General features: G+C 48.3%; 2 protein-coding genes across 15 annotated transcripts in view; one reads left to right on the forward strand and one right to left on the reverse strand.

The window, feature by feature from the left end:
* LOC137375477 (phospholipase D1-like) overlaps positions 1-2,874 on the forward strand; it is a 235,373-nt gene extending 232,499 nt beyond the window's left edge. For all 10 annotated transcript variants that reach the window (XM_068042786.1, XM_068042781.1, XM_068042780.1 and 7 more), the window contains one exon: positions 300-2,874. In XM_068042786.1, coding sequence (XP_067898887.1) covers positions 300-524 — 225 coding nt within the window. In that variant the 3' untranslated portion in view covers positions 525-2,874. The remainder of the gene's footprint in view (positions 1-299) is intronic.
* Positions 2,875-5,053: 2,179 nt separating this feature from the next.
* Positions 5,054-20,466, reverse strand: part of LOC137375478 (fibrinogen- and Ig-binding protein-like) — a 141,326-nt gene continuing 125,913 nt past the window's right edge. For 2 of the 5 annotated variants that reach the window (XM_068042792.1, XM_068042788.1), the window contains 2 exons: positions 19,025-19,359; positions 5,054-5,543 (listed from right to left, as the gene is read on the reverse strand). In XM_068042792.1, coding sequence (XP_067898893.1) covers positions 5,443-5,543; positions 19,025-19,359 — 436 coding nt within the window. In that variant the 3' untranslated portion in view covers positions 5,054-5,442. Of the gene's footprint in view, positions 5,544-7,561; positions 10,322-16,282; positions 16,372-19,024; positions 19,360-20,466 lie in introns of those variants that run through there. The other 3 variants (XM_068042791.1, XM_068042790.1, XM_068042789.1) reach the window with 2 other exon arrangements.

Here is a 20,466-nt window from a genome sequence, read left to right on the forward strand (position 1 = left end):
TCAGCTGCCTCGACCCGAAGCTCTGGAATTCCCTCCTTAAATATCTCCACCTCTTTCTCCTCCTTTTAGATGCTCCTTAAACCTACCGATTTGACCAAGTCACTGCTCCTAATATCTTCTTACGTGGCGCGGTGTCAAACTGTGTTTGATTATGCTCCTGTGAAATGCCTTGAGATGTTTTTACTAAGTGAAAACCACTATTTAAATGGAACATTGTTGTCTGAGGACAGGATGAAATTGGGGGAGGTGAGGGTGGAGAATTTGTTTTGTTTATTTAACATTTCTTTCTCTTGAGCCAGGTCTTCAGGTGTCTCCCATCGGATCACGTGAGGAACAATGTTGAGCTGGCAGACTTCATCGCCAAGCCAGGCCTGAACCTCGAAGACCCAGCCAGAGCCATGGAAGAATTGAAGAAGATCCGTGGATTCCTGGTGCAATTCCCGTTCTGCTTTCTGTCTGAAGAGAACCTCCTTCCAGCTTTGAGCACGAAAGAACGGATGGTCCCAATAGAGGTGTGGACATGAGGGGGAGAGAGAGATAAACAGAGCGAGAGAGCGAGCATGAGAGATGCCAAGTCCACAAAGGGAAGAGGCCCAACCAGCTAGTTGTGTTCCTACTCTGTCCAATACTGGTGAAGACTATTGGAGACTGGACATTATATAGAAGAGTTGTGGAGTTAAATCTGGTGGTTTCATCACTGAACTAACATGCAAAGAATATGGGATATTCAACCATGGCTGTCATAGTAAACGACTAATGGGATCCATCAACTTAGTGTTCAACCCGGAGAGAATAGAGACATCTTTAGGTAGAATTTCTGATGATTTTTGATCCTTGCCACTACACAAACTGACAATAGGGGAATTCAACCTCTTGAACTCCGTGTCTATCAGACCTTCACAAAGATGCTTCTTTAATTTCTCTTGGTGTGAATTGTGTTTTCATCAAGATGTGTACGGGTCAGTGCTGGAAGTGGAACCTCTTCTGTCAGGCGCTCTCTGTCAATGGCAAACCCTCCTAATTCAGTTGAAGAATGAATCAGCCTTAATTTAGAACTCCCTCAACTCTGCTTCAGAATTGTTCCTCAGTCTGGATCCCCCACCACTCCTCCCAGCCCTGCCCTTCCCTACGCATTCCACGTGTGGCATTTTACTCATTCCCACCAAAGGTGGATTGGCCACATGAGAACTTAGCCGACTACCCACGTTATCGGTTCCATCGTGCTGTGTATTATCGGAAGCCCCTCCTTTCAAGGGAGTAACTCGACCTCCTCTTTCTCACACTGCCCAAACCCCAACCTACTGAAGACTGTCAAGTTATCCACAGTTCGATCCAAATTAGGGCAGTTTTGTCACTAAGTATTTACAGCAGAGGAACAGACCATTTAGCCCATCTGGTCCTTTCCAGAGTTTATGCTCAACAAGAGCCTGCCCCCACTCCTCTTCCTCTCACCCTATCGACATAACTTTCTCGTCCTTTCTCCCTTGTGTTTATCCAGCTTCCCCTTAAATGTATTTAGTTTTGTTTTTAGTTTAGAGATACAGCACTGAAACAGGCCCTTCGGCCCACCGAGTCTGTGCCGACCATCAACCACCCATTTATACTAATCCTACACTAATCCCATATTCCTACCACATCCCAACCTGTCCCTATATTTCCCTACCACCTACCTATACTAGGGGCAATTTATAATGGCCAATTTACCTACCAACCTGCAAGTCTTTTGACTTGTGGGAGGAAACCGGAGCACCCGGAGGAAACCCACGCAGACACAGGGAGAACTTGCAAACTCCACACAGGCAGTACCCAGCTATACTATACACCTCAACCACTCCCTGTGGTAGCGAGTTCCACATTCTCACCACTCACTGGGTAAAGAAGTTTCTCCTGAATTCCCGATTGGATTTATTAGTGACTATCTTATGCCCTGCAGTTTTGGACTCTCCCACAAGTGGAAACATCTTCTCTACATCTACCCTATCAAACACGTTCATAATTTTAAAGACCTCTATTAGGTCACCTCTCAGTCTTCTCTTGAAAAGAGAAAGGACTCCCTTTGGGATTTTAACCTTTACACGTTAAAAACAACCCAAGCTCATTTGACATCGAGAGGTCATGGCGAGCGGAGAGAGAAGACTTTCCCACCATCGCCCAGAGCTGTATTGGAATCTGGGTCCTGGAGGTGAAAGGGCAACGATTGACCCATTGCTCTGCTTGGTCAACCATGTCTCAATTTGATTAGTGGGGAGCACATCTGCCTTAGGATCAGAGGTGGCAACTGTCAGCCTTATTCCAAGAGTTTGAAGCTGCAATATAAACTGAACCTTCAGACCACGACTGCACTGTCAGAGGTGATATTTTTCCGATGAGACATTAAACCAAGGCTCTGTCTGCCCTCTCAGGTTGACGTTCAAGGTTCCAGTATTTTGAAGAGAAGCAGTGGAATTCTTCCTCGTGCCCTGAGCAATATTTTTCCCTCAACCAACACCATTAGAAAAAAAATTAACTGGTCGTTATCACATTGCTGTTTGTGGAATCTTGCTGTGCATAATCTGGCTGTGAACCAGGGCAAAGCAGGCCACTTTACGACAGGGGGGGGATTTTGGATTTCGTTTTGATCACCCCCGAGAGCTCCTGGGTCTCAACAAGACCTTTGATGTTTTTTGTTACGTTCATTATGTGAAGAACCTCGGGGATGTCTTTCAGCATTTAAAGGTGCTCTGTAAACACAAGTTGTCATTGCTTATTGAGTCTTCTGGAGCTTTCTGTTAAATGCCGACTGAATGTCCAGGTTTTGATGCTACTTCATTGGCACTGCCTTGATGTTAACATGGCTTCACTCTATTAAAGCTGACCGTGACTTTTTCTACAGTTTTTTGGCATGGAGCTCAACAAATTTGTCACCACTGATACTGGAGAGAGGAAAAACACACAGCTCACTATTACCATCTTTTTGTGACCAATATTTAACCAACAGGGAAATAATTGGTTTGGCCAAAAAAACTCCATCTCAGGGCTGCAGAACATAGCTTCAACCAGAAGGTGGCACTACAGGCTCCCTAGCTCTCCAGCGCCCTCTGGTGTTTTTTTTTTATCCTCTCTCTCACCCTGAAAATTCTGTGTCTCAATATGAGCTTCCTCAGTGCTGGGACTAGTAGTGGGACTAGGTGGCAGTGTCCAAACACTCTCAGCTCAGTGTTAGAAGCAGAGTAAAGCCCCTGTCTTTTTCCACATCACCAGACCCTGTCTAGTCAGGTACAGTATGGGTTAGCTGCAGAGTAAATGATACAATCTAGGCTGGTGTTCACAGTGCCTGTACTGAGGGAGCGCTGCACTGTCGGATATGCCGCTTTTCAGATGAGACGTTAAAACCAAGGCCCCGTCTGCCCTCTCGAGTTGGACACTAAAGGTTCCATGGCAATATTTGAAAAGCAGAAGAGTCACCAGAACAGATTAACGTACCATTTGGTTCGGTGCTGTTCGTGGGAGCTTGCAGTGCCCCAGCAGTTGTTCTCGGGTTAAGTATACAGTAGGTCAGACACAGAGTGAATCGCACTCAATTCCAAAGTTTTTCCCATTTCCTCACTCAACCACCTTGTGACCTCTGCGTCAGATCCTTTATTCAGTGCTGAATTTTGTGTTGTGGCTTACTGGATTGATACAGCCAAGCAGTGAAAGGAGACTTTCACCATTATTGGCCTGCCTCGAGTTTGAACCCAGATACCAGATTGTTGAACACAGTACAACAACAACAACTTGCATTTGACAGTGCCCTCCATGCAGTAAAAAATCCCAAGTTGCTTCACAGGAGTGATTATCAAACAAAACTTGACACTGAACCACATCAGGAGATATTAGGACAGGCGACCAAAAGCTTGGTCTGTGAGCTAGTTTCAAGGAGCATCTTAAAGGAGGAGAGCAAAGGCGGAGAGGTTTAGGGATGGAATTCCACTGCTTAGGGCTCAGACAGCTGAAGGCACGGCTGCCAATTGTGGAGCGATTAAAATCGGGGATGCTCAAGAGGCCAAAATTGGAGGAATGCAGAGATCTCGGAGAGTTGTGGGACTGTAGGAGATTACAGAGATAGGGAGGGGCGAGGCCATGAGGGTTGTGGGACTGGAGGAGATTACAGAGATAGGGAGGGGCGAGGCCATGAGGGTTGTGGGACTGGAGGAGATTACAGAGATAGGGAGGGGCGAGGCCATGAGGGTTGTGGGACTGTAGGAGATTACAGAGATAGGGAGGGGCGAGGCCATGAGGGTTGTGGGACTGGAGGAGATTACAGAGATAGGGAGGGGCGAGGCCATGGAGGGATTTGAACATTAAGATGAGAATCAACGAGCACAGACAGTGATAGCTGAATGCCTTTAACATAGTAAAATATCTCAAGGTGCTTCACAGGAGCGATTATCAAACAAAATTTGACACCGAGCCACATAAAGAGACATTAGGACAAGTGCCCAAAAGCTTGGTCAAAGAGGTCGGTTTTAAAGAGCGTTTTAAAGAAGGAAGCAGAGGTGGAGAGGTTTAGGGAGGGGACTCCTGAGCTCCTGGATCTCGTAAGCTGAAGGCACAGCCGCCAACAGTGGAACGGTTAAAGTCGAGCATGCTCAAGCAGCCAGAATTGGTTTTGCCAAGTGTGTCATGCACCAAACCTTTACACATCACAGCAGCAATTTGTTAAGTCCAGCTGATCTCACTCTTGGTTAGAGCTTGTTAAATTTTCATCTTCCTTTCACCTCTGAAAAAATCTTGATGTGGCCGGGTTTGCACTGGTCTGCCATCGGGTTCGTGAGTTGAGTTGGGCTGCAAAACTCCAATTGCTGCTGTTACGACCAGGTGAGAAAGGTGTCTAGGGGTCTTTTACTGTCTTCACCTGGTCTTATTGGAACAGGTTTTATGTTTTAAACACACTGTGTTTTGAGCTCCCCCCCACTTTATGAATCCTTGTTCACTACTTTCCAATTATAAGGCAAATAAATAAGCATAAATAGGCTTTCTTAGGTTTACAGAAGAAAAGTGAAATTTTATTTAAACTTCAACTTCAACTCTAGTTTGGTTAACGGATACATGCCACGCCCCATGCTAGCAATCATACCCGATACACACTTGCAAATAGGGACAAAAAAGAGCAGAAGAAAAAATAGAGAGGTTTGAGGCAATATCAGAAGAGTTTCTCGTTTACTTTGCTTCGAGCTCACTGCAGTCCTTTTGTAAGTAGTCTTGCTTTTCACTGGGGCCCAGTATTCTTCTTAAACCTTGTTCACTGTAGGAGACTTTTCTCTCTTGGGGTTCATATGTCTTCAATAGTTTCCGAAGCTGGTGAGAGCGAGATGAGAGTAGAAAGGAGAGAGGTCTTTTCAGTCCAGGAGCTAACAGCTTTCTGAGTTTTAAACACCCTGTGCCAAGTTCAAAATTCAAAAAACCCCAACAGTCAGCCAGTCATGTGACTAAACTGTAAAATAAAAGCAAAATCCTGCGGATGCTGGAAATCTGAAATAAAAACAAGAAACGCTGGAAATATTCAGCAGGTCTGGCAGCATCTGCGGAGAGAGAAGCAGAGTTAATGTTTTAGATCAGTGACCCTTCTTCAGAACTTCACAGTCTGACCACTTCTTCTGTGCATTGGGGAAAGCAAACACGAGGGGACATAGCTTTAAGCTGAGGGGTGAAAGATATAGGACAGATGTCAGAGGTAGTTTCTTTACGCAGAGAGTAGTAGGGGCGTGGAACGCCCTGCCTGCAACAGTAGTAGACTCGCCAACTTTAAGGGCATTTAAGTGGTCATTGGATAGACATATGGATGTAAATGGAATAGTGTAGGTCAGATGATCGGCGCAACATCGAGGGCTGAAGGGCCTGTACTGCGCTGTAATATTCTAATTCTAATTCTAAAAGTAAGGACTGGGTCCCTTGTTCCAACACTGCTAACATGCAAATGTCTCTCCAGTCAGAGGCCTGGCCATTCCTTGTGATAAGCGCTCTTTTCTTCCCAGCCACAATTTTAAGTTTTAATGTTTATGTAGCGAAATAATGTGTACCTCAGTCTTGGAAGGTGGGGGGCTTGCCTTACACTACATTTAGCGGAATGTAAACACGACAAAGCAAAACTAGGCTGGCTTACTGTTGTCATGCAGGCCCCCACCTGCCAAGAATGAGGCACATTAATTTTGCCACATGGACATTAAATTTCAAATTGTTGCTGGGAAGAAGAGAAGGCCTGTGACAAGGGCTCACCAGACCCCTGGCTGGAAAGACATTTTTGCATATTAACAGACAGTGTTTAGAACAAAGGAGCTATCTCCTGCTCCAATACAATCCATAAACAGATGTGGTCAAACCAGTTAGTCACATAACTGACCTGCTTGGCAGTCTGGGTTTTTTTCTGAATTGTACAGTTTGAACAGTGAGTCTGCAGAAAGCTGTTTGCTCCTGGATTGAAAAGACCTCTCCTGGCTGGCTCACCTCAGCCTCTCCTATCTGCTCCCATCTCTTTCTCACAAGCGTCTGAATCTACTAAAGGCACATGAACCCCAAGAGAGAAAAGTCTCCTACAGTGAACAAGGTTTAAGAAGAATACTGGGCCCCAATGAAAAGTGAGATCTATCTACAATCAAGAGCTCTACAGTGAACTCGAAGAACCGTAACAACAGCTGTTCAGATATTGCCTCAAACTTTTCCACTGCATTTTTCTTCTGCTCTTTTCTGTCTCTATCTGCATGTGTGTATCACGTATGCATGCTAGCATGGGCACGTCGCGTATCCATAGGCGTCAACTGAATTAGAGTTTAAGTTGAAATTTAATAAATTTCAACCATTCTTCTTCAAACCGAAGAAAGCCTGTTTGTGTTGGTGTCTTTGCCTTATAATTGGAAAGTGGTGAACAAGGATTCACCAAGGGGGAGCTAAAAACACGATGTGTTTAAAAATAAACCCTGTTACAATAAGACCAGGTGAAGGCTGAAAGGGAACCCTAGACCTCTTTCTCACCTTGTCGTAAAACTGTGGAGACTCGGAGATTCCTCCTGTCACTCGTGCATTTAACACCATCACCCGTTATACTTTATAATCATTCGTATTTTACTGAGTGCTTTTCTGTTTTCCTGACATTAATCTAACCATTATCTGCGTTGTTTAATTTATATCTTCCCGTGGGCTGGTCGTAGTGTGATCGTAATATATCAGTGGCTACGTGACTGCCCTTCGAAGGACTGAAATGGTGGAGTGGGTTCATGGTGCCAACGCATGGGCACAGTTAGTGTAGCCATGCAGCTGGACCCACTGCTACAGTAAATGGCATGGTGAAGGATAAATGGTACTGCGATCGGAAGCTGGCATCATTTCCCAGGCAGGGTGTCACTCTATCAGCCAGATGTTTACAACTGATGTGCAACATGCCCAACCACTTGCTCTGTGGAGGCTGCAACCTTTAACCCTGTAAGGACCGCAATAAGATCCTGTACCACAGCAAAAGATGCTTTCCGATGTGAGCGTGAAAATTTCTGTAGTTCTGTTTGGGAGAATCCCCAACCATCACAAATGTACAGTCTAGAAACTGGAGTCATGTAAACATCTTTAATTCATTGAAACATAATGTGTATTCGTAATATATTAAATAAATGATTTGTCAATTTTATTGGCTTCTTCATTCTTACATTGAAAGAGGAGTAGGCCATTCAGCCCCTCAAACCTGCTCCCCCATTCAGTTAGATTATTGCTGTTCTGTATCTAAATTCCATTTTCCCACCTCTGCTCCATATCACTCAATACTGTCACCCAACAAAAATTGATCGATCTCAGTCTTGAACATTTCACTTGTCGCCCATCATCCACAGCCTTTTGGGCAGAGAGTTTCAGATGATCAATGTCCTTTGTGTGCAACATTGCTCTTTGAGGTTAACCCTGAATGGCCTAGTATTCATTTTAATACAACCAGGTATAATCAGATGGAGGATGTTTTGGGAGCATTGTCCTTTAACTTTAACTCCCAGCTGTCAGTTAATAAATATTACCAAAACTAGGAGTCATGAATATAAGATAGTCACTAATAAAGCCACCAGGGAATTCAGGAGAAACTTCTTTACCCAGAGAATGGTGAGAATGTGGAACTTGCTATCACAGGGAGTGGTTGAGGTGAATAGAATAGATGCAGTTAAGGGGAAACTAGATAAACACATGAGGGAAAAAGGAATAGAAGGATATGGGGTGAGGTGAAGAGGGGTGGAAGGAGGCACCTATGGAGCATAGATACAGGCATGGAGCAGTTGGGCCGAATGGCCTGTTTCTGTGCTGTAGATTCTATGTAAGATCTAGGGTTTGAACATGTGCTGCTGGATCATGCCCTGCGTCATAGACAGTCTCATTGTTCACTGTCCATTAGAGGGTCTAGGAGGTGTAGGAAAGACAACTCCCGGTCCCAGGAATTTCTAGGCTCAGGACGTTGAGCTTGTTTCCTTGGGAAAAGAGGAGAATATGAGATTGTGGTTTGCCAATTCTCCAGGACACAACTGGGAGCAAAACCCAGGAGCAAAATCATCAGTAGAATCTGAAAAATGTGTCAATTTTCTTCATTTTATCTGAACACTTCTGTTTAGTAATAATAAACAGATCAGACATGGGGGGGAAAGGCTCTCTGATTGACAGTCAAGAATCATTCAATTGGGTAAGAGGTTGTTTCCCAATTGGCCATGGGGAGGCGGGGCACTGCAAAGCTGAACATGTCAGGTGACCAATGGCAGGAACATGGGGGCAGAGTGGTCAAAGGGAAGATGTCATCCCAAAACATCCTGGAATGTGCCCAATTAGAATTGGTGATGCTACTTTGAGGACATATAATTGAAGGTTGTCCTGATTGTAAAGGGGATTGGTGATGTTGATTAAAGTTAACAGTTCATTGAGGTGCAGGCTTCAAATCCCAGTGGATGCAAGTTAAAGAATGAAGTAGTTGACTGGGGACTCGAGGACAAGGGAGTTTTCCACCTTGAGGGTAATATTGTGCAATACGTTCCCAGGGAAGGACACTGAAGCAGGGAGTATTCAAACTACAATTAAGGGGGAATTTTACCTGAATGACTGATCTTTACCTAGTTATAATAAAAGCAAAATACTGCGGATGCTGGAAATCAGAAATAAAAACAAGAAATGCTGGAAATACTCAGTAGGTCTGGCAGCATCTGTGGAGAGAGAAGCAGAGTTAACGTTTCAGGTCAGTGACCCTTCATCAGACCTTTACCTAGTGACTCTCACTGTGGATGTTGGGGGTGAGTAGGTTCAATTGTGTTGCTTCAACAGTGGAGTAGCCTCTCGCCAACTCATTGCTTAGACCCACAGATGCAGGATAGTCAATTGGAGGGGAAAGTCGGGCTGGAGGTGGTGCCAGTGAGACAGCCACTTTGCAGGGCAGAGGGGTCTGATGAGATTCTTTAGGGGGTTGTTGTATCAAAGTTGAGATGGGAGATCTTTTAACACATTTATACCGCAATCCTCTATGTCTCATTTTGAGCTAAGCATTCATATCTACGGCCTCCAATCAGAAGGTGAGCTTGCAAGTGAGAGAACAAAAGAGAAGATCGCATGATGTTCACACAACTTTTACAGGTAAAGGACAGTCAGCTCCTCAGTCCTTGGCCAGTACTTGGTATAGTCGTGGCTTTGTGAGGACTCTTGCCTCTGAGTCAGAAGATCATGGGTTCAAGTCCTCACGCTTAAGACTTGAGTCCGTAATCTAGGCTGACACTTCTGGTGCCAGCACTGAGGGAGTGCTGCACTGTCAGAGGTGCAGTCTTTCAGATGAGATGTTAGTCCAAGGCCCCTCCAGCCCTCTCAGGTAGGTGTCAAGGATCTCACCGAACTAAATGGAAGAGGAGCAGGGGAGTTGTCCCCAATGACCTGGACCAACAATTATTCTTCAACCAACATCACTAAAACAGATGAACTGGTCTTTATCACATTGCTGTTTGTGGGAGCTTGCTGTGCACAAATTGGCTGCCATGTTTCCTACATTACAAAAGTGATTACGCTTCAAAAGTACTTCATTTGCGGTAAAATGCTTTGGTACATCCTAGGATCATGAAAGGCGCTATCGAAAGATTGCTCTGTTAGATCTGCAAAAGTAGCTCTATTCTGTCATCTCATCTCGCCAGTATCCTTCTACAGTCCGCCTTTTCAAATCTTTCTCCAATTTCCTTTCAGATGATGTAAAATTTTCTGTTTGAGGTGAAGGTTTATGTTGCTCTGTTTGTGAAAACCATCCTCCTAAAATCAAATGTCTTGATTGTCCCTGAATTTTTCAGGGGTTCTGATAACCCCTGCAGATGCATCACTGGAAAGAAATTCATAAAAATGTGGGTTGTTAGTAATATTTTCACATGTTTCAAGGATATTATAAGGGGGAGATTGAGGACGTTTAAGGCCAGAAATACTTTTCTGTGCTTATAGCAAAAAATTGCAAATCATAAGCCCCTGACGTGGAAAGCACGGAAGTGGAATTTTCACGCCTATTCTAAAGTTGAATCATCAAACGGTAGGTATCAGCCCTGGCTCAGTGGACTGCACCCACTCTCACTTATGAGTCTGAAGATCGTGTGGTTCAGAGACTTGAGCACAAAATCCACGCTACTAAGGGACTGCTGCACTGTTGAAAGTGCCGTCTTTCAGATAAGACGTTAAGCTGAGGCCCCGTCTGCCCTCATGGGTGAATGTAAAAGACTCCCCGGCGCTGTTTCAGGGGTTTCGGCCTGGTATCCTTGGATATTTTCTATCCCTCAACCAACAGCACGAAAACAGATTACCTGGTAATTATCACATTGCTGTTTATGGGAGCTTGCTGTGTACAAATTGGCTTCCATGTTTTCTACATTACAACAGTGACTACACTTCAAAAATACTTCATTGGCTGTAAAGTGTTTCCGGATGTCCTGAGGTCATGAAAGGTGCTACATGAATGCAAGTTCATTCTTTCAAAGCACAGAAACACACTTTCTAAACTGGACTATTTTTAATGAGCTGTTTAAAATGGTCATTGTTACCTTTGTGTTGGCAGTGACTGGGCTAACTCACAAGGGTAGGAGTTTGATGCGACTGTGTAGAGGGAGCTTTACTCTGTATCTAACCCCAAGCTGGACCTGCCCTGGGAGTGTTTGATGGGGACAGTGTAGAGGGAGCTTTACTCTGTATCTAGCCCTGTTTTTTTTAAGGTGGGCTTTATACCCCACGCCCTTTTATATATTTCATGTCGAGGGAACCTTTATTCCTCAGGCCCCCCCTTTATATACATATTTATATTTTTAAAATAACTTTATTAAAACAGATAAATAAACCAAAAACTCAAATTAAAATGCCATTCAGTCCCTGCGGTGCCCACCTGTCGCGGAAGGCCTCAAGCGTACCGGCGGACAACGCATGCTCCTTCTCCAGGGACACCCGGGCGCGAACGTAACCGCGGAAGATGGGCAAGCAATCAGGGAGGATGGACCCCCCGATGGCCCGCAGCCTGGACCTATGAATTGCCACCTTGGCCAAGCCCAGGAGCAGACCGACGAGGAGATCCTCCTCCCGGCCCACGCCCCTCCGCACCGGGTGCCCAAAGATCAGGTGCGTGGGACTGAAGTGCAGCCAAAACTTGAGGAGCAGCCCCTTCAAATACTCAAAGAGGGGCTGCAACCTCGCACACTCCATATATACATGGAACACAGACTCGTCCAGGCCGCAGGAAGTACAGGTGGCCTGGGAGTCCGTGAACCTACTTAAAAGTCTATTGCATGGGACTGCCCTGTGCAACACCCTCCACCCCAGGTCCCCAATGGAAAGGGGAAAGACTCCTGCGTAGAGAGACCTCCATCGGGGTTTCCCCTCGCCACCAGATGGCAACGCGGACCGCCAGGGCATGTCCGGCCGGCTGACGAGGGCGAGGAAGTGGAGAGTGTGCAGGAGCAGCCCGTACAGGAAACTCCTCCGCGCCAATTGGAATGGCATGGAGGGCATTTGCGAGAGGCGGCTCGAGTTATGCGGGACCGGCTCCCGAGGAGGGTTTCGGGGCCTGGGTCCGATGAGCAGTTCCGGCCGAGCGGGAGTCAGCTCGGCCGGGAGCATTCTGCTCTCCCGAGCCCCCTCGCCACCCGCAGTGAGGGGCGTTCTGGGGGCTTCGGCTACTCCTCCGCCCGCCGGACCGTCCCCGGAGTCGGCCACCCGGACAGCCGAGGCGCTCTCCTCCGCCGGCGGGGGAGCGCCCTGACTGGAGGCGACCATGTTCCAGACTCGGAATAGATCCCGGTAAAAGACAGACAACTCCCTCAGAGAGGCGCAGCTTACAGTCTCAGCCGGGAGCTGCGTGTCGTCTTGAAGACAGTGACACTTGCAGAAAAAATACATCGCCAGCGCACACCATCTGGGAGGACGCTCGACGTACAGGTATCTCTGCAGGGTCTGAAGGTGGAGGGTCGCAGCCTGGGTGCAGACGCACACCAGTGACTGGCTGCCCTCCTCAATCGGAAGACTTAGGACTGCGGCAGAGACCCAGTATTTCCTCTTGCCCCAGAAGAAACTGACGAGTTTCTTCTGGATCTTGGTGGCGAATGCAGGGGGCGGGACCAATGTGACCAACCGGTACCACAACATCGAGGCCACCAGTTGGTTTATGACCAGCACTCGGCCCCTGTAGGAAAGCACTCGGAGCAGTCCTGTCCAGCATCCCAGCCCAGTGGTGACTTTCGCCTCCAACTCCTGCCAGTTTGCCGACCAGGCTTCCTCAGCGAGGCTAAGGTGGACTCCCAGATAGAGGAGGTGCGTGGTGCTCCACGCAAAAGGTGTTAACTCCTCCAGTAGGGAGTCCATCCGCCATTGACCCACCAGGAGTCCTGAACGTTTCTCCCAATTGATCCTCGCGGAGGACGCGGCAGAAAAGGTCTACTGGCTGTCACGCATCCTCCGCAAGTCAACGGGATCTGTGACCACGAGGAGCATGCCATCAGCGTAAGCTGAGAGGACAACCCGCATGGCTGGCCCGTGCGGAGCCAATCCCGTTAACGTCCTGCGAAGCAGGCACAGGAACATCTCCACGCATACAATTGGCCGGACAAGGGTCATCCCTGACGCACTCCTCTCCCAAAGCGAAGGGGCGCCGTCAAGGACCCATTAACTTTGACCAGACACTCCGCGGCGATGGATAAAAGTCAGACCCGGGCGACAAAATGCGGGCCGAGTCCGAAAGCACGCAGTCCTGAAAAGGTATTCGTGATCCATTCTGTCGAATGCCTTCTCCTGATCGAGGGAGAGAAAGGCAACCGACTGACCAGTCTTCTGGGAAAGATGGATCAGGTCCTGGACCAGGTGGATGGTGTCCTGGATGGACCGGCCCGGGACCGTGTAGGACTGGTCGGGGTGGATCATGTGAGTCAGCATGGAGCCCAGGTGGGTAGACATAGCCCGGGCAAAGATCTTATAATCCGTGCTGAGGAGGGAGACCGGACACCAGTTTTCAAGCAGGCGGAGATCGCCCCTGTTCGGCAGCAGGACAATGACTGCCCTGCGCCATGAGAGGGGCATCTCCCCGTTCGCCAGGCTTTCCCCCAGGACCCGCGCGTAATCATCCCCCAGGACTGGTCAGCCTGTCCAGCCCTGGCGATTTTCCCCTCGAGAGCTGGTGGAGGGCGTCGGTCAGCTCCGCCAACGTGAGCGGAGCCTCCAATCCTTCGGCGCCCTCCGGGCTGACCTGCGGCAGGTCCTCCCACAAAATACTGCGCACGTCCTCGCTGGTTGGATCCGGAGAGAACAACGCACTGTAAGAAGTACGGACCAGGAGGCCCATTCCCTCCGGATCCGTGATGGAGGATCCGTCGTCGGCCAGCAGCTCAACGAGCTGCTTACGGACCCCACGCCATTTTTACAGCGCAGTCCAAATCTTCCAGGATCTGGATCCGCGACCTCACGTACGCGCCTCGGGACCCTATGAGCTGCAGGTCCCTCAACGTGCCCTTCTTCTCTTTGTACGCCTGCCACAGGGCTGGGTCTGCAACTGCATGACCGAGGCGGGACTCCAAGTCGGGCATCTCCCTCTCTAGGCGCCCGATCTCGGCTTCCCGCCTCTTGGTCGACCCCTTCGCGTACTCCTGACAGAAGACATGGATGTGAGTCTTGCCCACGTCCTACCATAGTCTCAAGTAGGGGAAGCCCCCCTGCTTCCTTCTCCAGTCGGCCCAGAATCGACGGAACGAGTCCCGGAATCGCTCGACCTCCAGCAGCCGGTTGTTAAAGTGCCAGTACGCGGACCCCGCCTGTGTGCGGAGCGGAGTGAACTCCGCCCACACCAGGCGGTGGTCCGAGCACGGCACCAGCTATGTGGAGGATGCCGAGACACGGGAGACGTACGCCTGTGAAAAGTAGATTCGAGACCCTCCTCCTCCAGACCTCCACGTGAATACGCTGGAGTCGGGATGGAAATTCCGCCAGACGTCCACCAAATTGAGGGAGCTGATCAGTCCCCTCAACTTCTCCACCGACGCTTGGCCGCGCTGGGGAACGGAGCGATCCCCCACCTCGAGGGTACAGTTAAAATCCCCCCCGAGGATGATGCATTCGCCGCTATCAATGGAGCTCAAGAGAGTAGACACTTCTTCAAAGAAGCGCGCTTGCAACGCGCCGGGCCTGGGCGCGTACACGTTCACAAAGTGGAGCGGCACGCTACCCAGGCGAACGGTGAGGTGAAGCAAGCGGCCCGGCACGAGCTCCTTGACCCCCAAGATCTCCAGCTGAAAAGTCGGGGCTAACAAGATAGCCACCCACTAGAAATAGGGGTGAGGTGACTCATGTAGACCCCACCTTGCCACTCCAGGAGCCAGGTGGCTTCGTCTCCCGGAACGGTGTGGGTTTCCTGCAGAAAGCTCACCGCGTGTCTCCCTTCCCTGAGGACTGAGAGATTGTGAAATCTGTGGTGAGAACCCCTGCTGCCGTTGATGTTGAGGCTGGCTATGGTTATCTTCATGTCAAAGGTACTTTAAAAAAATCGTCACCAACACCTCACTGTGAGGAGGGAGCACCTGGCCTTCCATTCCCCCAGCAACCCATTGAGGAACGCATTAAATCGGCACCACTGAACCAGTTTCACACCGGCGCCCTTCCCCGCTTTCTTGAGGGGGACACGGATGGACTGGATGATCAGCGCCAGATTCGACCAACAGCCGAGGGCCAGCTGAACTTTATTGTGGCAACCCCTGCATGCTGCGAGGAAATCCCAGTGTTTCGCCGTGGGGATGAGAGGGGACTTGGTGGGAGGCACGAGGGACTCCTCCACCTCACTGGCAATGGAATCAAGGTCATCCTCCATGCCCCACACCGAGTCCCCATCCTCCTCCGGGTCGTCACCGCCAGCGACCAACACACCCAGCGCACACTGTGGGGCGGACGTCCCGGCCGCGCCAGCTGGTCCCGCCTCCATCATGATCCCACTCCCAGGATAGATGGCGGAGGAGTCCTCTCTGGGTTCTAGGATGGAACTGGAGCCTATGGGCTCCACCTCCGTCCCCAAGCCAATGAGCGATCCAGGGGAGATGGAAGTTCCTGACTCCGGAAATCCAGCTGGAGCCGAGACCGGAGGCAGAGAGAAGAGGCCATCTCCCACTCCGCCAGCACCTACAGACCCAGCAGATGGGGCAGCATTTTCAATTATAACCGGGTCGAGTGTCTCCTGGTTGGTGGTGGATTTTGGCGTGACATGAGATAAAATGACCCTTTGCGCAGTGGTCTCCAGGGGGTCCACTGGCAGAAAGGTCACGCCCACGGTGAGCCCCTTGTTCAGGGCCAGGGACACTGCCTGCTCGGTCTTCAGGAAAAACACTGCCTTCCCGCACATTTTAGAGGCAGCAACAATGGCCGAAGGGCCGACAACCTCGGCCATTGCCTTAACACATCTATCGTCATGTTCGGACGGATGTAGCTCTTGACCCCGTGCTTTGATGTTATTCGTGCAAACGGTGACGGGGCAACAGCTGCAGTAGCCGCAGCAGCATACGTGCGAAAAGGCCCCGCCACCAGCGAAGAGGGACTTGCCATGGGGTCGCAGAGCCACGCCCACCCTTAAGTAATAAAGCGACCTGCACTGGGAGTGTTTGATGGGACAACTCTTATCTTGATGATGTCAAAAAGTTAATAAATATTGTGACAAATGAGCTTAACCTCTGAACAGATTTGAGATCTGCTCAATCTAATTGCACGTTCTTCTGTTGTGAATTTCCTGCTTGTTTGTCTAGTAAACCTCAGCAGGGTTGATGGGTCAAGGGGAAAACCTTACCTCATCATCCCTGAGGCTCTGGTTGTGACATTTAGCCAATTCTATGTCGAGGCGTCCTGTCACCACCCTGAGGTGCGAATACTGCTGGCCTGGAATAAAACAGTTAGAAAGCTTCAAAGTTGGCTCTTTGTAGATTTAGTTAAAAGGAGATTATCACTCACATCTCTGGGATTTAAACCAGGAAGTAGCTTTGATAAAATAGCCAATGATAGAATGGACTAAGGGTGTCAGCCATGGATCAGTGGATTGCACACTCATCTCTGTGTCAGACGCTCATGGGTTCATTGTCCCAATCCTGAGATTTGAGCATGTAATCCAGGGTGGCTCATCAATGCTGTACTGAAGGAGTCCTAAACTGTGAAAGGTGTTGCCTTTCAGATGAGAAATGAAACCTCGGCAATATCTGCCTCTCAGGTGGACGTAAAAGATTACAATGCACTAAAACAGATTATCTGGTCATTTTCTCCTTGCTGTTTGTGGGAGCTTGCTGTGTGCAAATTGACTGCCGTGTTTCCTACATTACAACAGTGACTGTTGCTACAAACAGTACTTCACTGGCTGTGAAGAGGTTTGAGAAGACCTGAGGTTGTAAAAGGCCCTACAGAAATGCAATTTCTTTCCTTCTTTATCCGACTACATACGGAAGAACATGTGATGGATCTGCTGAGAGTTTCTACCACTTGGGATCCCACTCAGATCTGGGCCTTCTGAGGCCATCCATAGGGTGAGAAGCAGGTAGAGGTTGAGTCGGGCTAGAGGTCTGTTGGATTGCTCCTGCTGCCATTTATACAGAGCAAACCTCACTAACCCCTGGGATCAGGCCACCTGTCTTCTGCTTCAGTTGGAAAACGAGGCATTCCCTGGACTGGGTGCAAAGGGAATTTGAAAAAAAATGACTCTATCGTTGACATGAGTTGCAGGCTTGCACACTGGAAACATGTCACTGTGATACACACACGTCACGGGGTCAAGACCCACTCCAGAGCCTTAAACGGGAAATCCTGACTGAGACTTCCAATGCAGTACTGCAGGAGTGCTGCACTGTCGGAGGTGCCGTCTTTCAGATGAGACATTACACCGAGGCCTTTTCTTCCCCCTCAGATAGACATAAAAGATTCCATGGCCACTATTTGAGAAAGTGAAGAGCTGCTATCCCTGGTGTCATGGCCCACTATGTCTCCCAAAACCAACACAAATAAAACAGATTCTCAGATTATCCCGACAATGGGCACCGAGGGATTTGGGGATAGTGTGAGCACATGCAGTTGATCAGCAATGATCTTGTTGAATGGTGAAACAGGTTCAAAGGCTGTGGCCTACTCCTGCTGCTATTTCTTATGTTTTTAAAGGTCATTGATTGGCTGCAAATTGCATCGGGACATCCTGAGGATGTGATAGGCTGCTCTATAAAGCTGACAGTTAGGGTGAGGAAATCAGACAGGCTTCCCACTCCTGCTGATGCTCCAGTGACCTCTGCTGCACCAGACTGAATGTGAGGTGAGGACAGGGTCACGGTTAACGGTGAAGCCCCTTACAGTATAATAGCCTGCCAATATTCACCAAGAGCACGACTGAAGAATGGCCTCTTGGGGAAGCACTGGAAGGTGTGGAACTACATTGCATCAAAATATAGTGCAGCATTCTAAAGAAAGGCTTGAGCAAAACGTTAGCACGTGATTCTGGGATGTGCTATTAAAGGGCTAGTCATAATGGACGAAATAGCCTTTCCTCACTTTGTGCTGTCTTTCTTCCTTTACTCTGATCATTAGTAATTCCATAGAATTTAACAGCACAGGCCATTCAGCCCAACTGGCCCATGCCAGTTTTTATGCTCCACATAAGTCTCCTCCCATCTTCATCTCACGCTGTCAACATATGCCTTTGTCCCTCAGATGTTTATTTAGCTTTCCCTTAAGTGCATCTCTGCTATTCACCTCAGCCACTCCCTGAGGTAGTGAATTCCACATTCTCACCACTCTCTTTCCAACAGTACAACAGTGACTAGACTTCAAAGCTATTTCATTGGCTGTAAAGCACTTTAGAACCTCCTGAGGCTGTGACAGGCGCTCGAGAAAAACAAGCCTCACTCGTGGGCAAAAAAGTTTCTCCTGAATTCTTCATTGGATTTATTAGTGACTAGCTCATATTTAAAGAGGAGGAGGTTTTGCTGCAGCTGGACAAAGCCCTGGTTAGACCACATCTGGAACACTGTGTACCGATCTGGACCTTCGAAAGGATCTATTGGCCTTAGAAGGAGTGCAGCACAGACTCACCAGAATGTTATCAGAGCTCTACGGGTTAGATTATGGGAAGAAATTACACAAACTAGGCTTGTATTCCCTGGAATATAGAAGGTTTAGGGATGATTTAATTGATATTTGTAGGATTTTGAAAGAAATATATAAGGCAGATAGAGAGAAACTTTGTCCTCTGGTGGGTAGTCTAGAACAAGGGGACACAACCTTAAAATTAGAGTCAGGCATTACGGTGAGAATTTGGGAAACACTTCTTCATGCAAAGGCTGATAGAAGTGTGGAACTCTTTCACATAAAAAGCAGTAGATGCTGGGGACTTAAGCAAAAATTTTAAACCCAAGATTAATATTTTTTGCTAGACAAGGGTATAAAAGGATAAGGAGCCAACACAGGTGCAGGAAGTTAAGATATAAATGAGCCATGATTTCACTGACTGATGAAAGAACAACAACAATTTATATTTATATTAAATAATATCAGCCAATACCTGGGTTTAATTTTACATTTTGAACCCCATCCACTGCTGCCTTGGGAACAGTCATCTGACCCTTTGCTTGAGGTTCTGGTTGGTCATCTTTAGGCTTGTCATCGCCAATGGTAAGTTTACCCTGGTCAGAGGAGCATAAAGGCCGTGGAGGATCATTTGACGGTGGGGTCAGAGATGAGGCAAGAGGTTCCGCTAATTCTGATTGGTTGACAGACCTCTGGGTTGGCCTGGCCTTTGACCTTCTCCTTCCTTTCTTGACCTTCTTCCCAGTAGCTGAAGCTGACCGGTTTACACCAGATGTTCCCTCTCGCTTTTCTGGTACCTCCTGGTCATTTCTGTGAAGCAAAAAAAAAACACAAAGGACTTGCATTTCTATAGCAAAACCAAAATACTGCGGATGCTGGAAACCTGAAATAGAAACAGAAAATGCTGTAAGTACTAAACAGGTCTGGCATCATCTGTGGACTCTATTCCAATCAGCCAGTTTCTCTGTCTCTGTTACATCTGTTCTGATGATGCAGCCTTCCATTCCAGTGCTTCTGACATGTCTTCGTTTTCCCTCAACCGAGGGCTCCCTCCCCACTGTGGTTGACAGGGCCCTCGACTGTATCCATTCTATTTCATGTACTTCTGCTCTCACCCCTGCCCCTCTCTCTCGGAACAATAAGGTTCCGCTTGTCCGCAGCTTCCACCCCACCAGCCTCTGTATTCAACGGATCATCCGCCACCATTTCTGCCACCTCCTGTTTGATGCCACCACCAGAAACATCTTCCCCTTACTTCCCCTTTCAGCATTCCGAAGGGACCGTTCCCTCTGTGGCACCCTGGTCCACTCCTCAGGCACCACCCACACCTTCTCCCCTTCCCATGGCACCTTTCTGTTCAAACACAGGAGATGCTACACCTGCTCTTTTACCTCCTCCCTTCTCATGGTCCAAGGCTGCAGACACTCCTTCCAGGTGAAACAGCGATTTGCTTCTACCTCTTCCAATTTAGTATACTGTATTTGCTGCTCACAATGTGGTCTCCTTTATGGCCTTGCGAGACTGTTTGCTCATGCTATTTGGGACGGTTTCAAATAAATTGGCAGGCAGAAGGGAACTGGAGGTATCATTACAGAGGAAAAACAAGGTGCACCAAGGATTGGGAGAGACAGATAGCAGTAGAGTAAGAAATAGTAAGGTATTAGATGGGATGAGAGTAAAAGGGAATGCAGGAAGGTCTAACTTAGGTTGACTGTACACATGCATGGATTTCTTTGTCACAAAGATCGAGACCATCTGATCAGCTGCTGTATCCCTCCCTTGCACCAGTCTGCCCGGCCAAACGTCCTCTGAAGACATCCCTGTCCTAGCCCCAAACTCATATCTTGCTCTAGTTTCTGTCCTATCTCCCCTCATTCCCCCTCTGAGCTCACCTTCTCCATAAGACCCACCTCCTGC

The sequence above is a fragment of the Heterodontus francisci genome, chromosome 11 (genome assembly GCF_036365525.1).
Source record: "Heterodontus francisci isolate sHetFra1 chromosome 11, sHetFra1.hap1, whole genome shotgun sequence".
NCBI classification, from domain to species: domain Eukaryota; kingdom Metazoa; phylum Chordata; class Chondrichthyes; order Heterodontiformes; family Heterodontidae; genus Heterodontus; species Heterodontus francisci.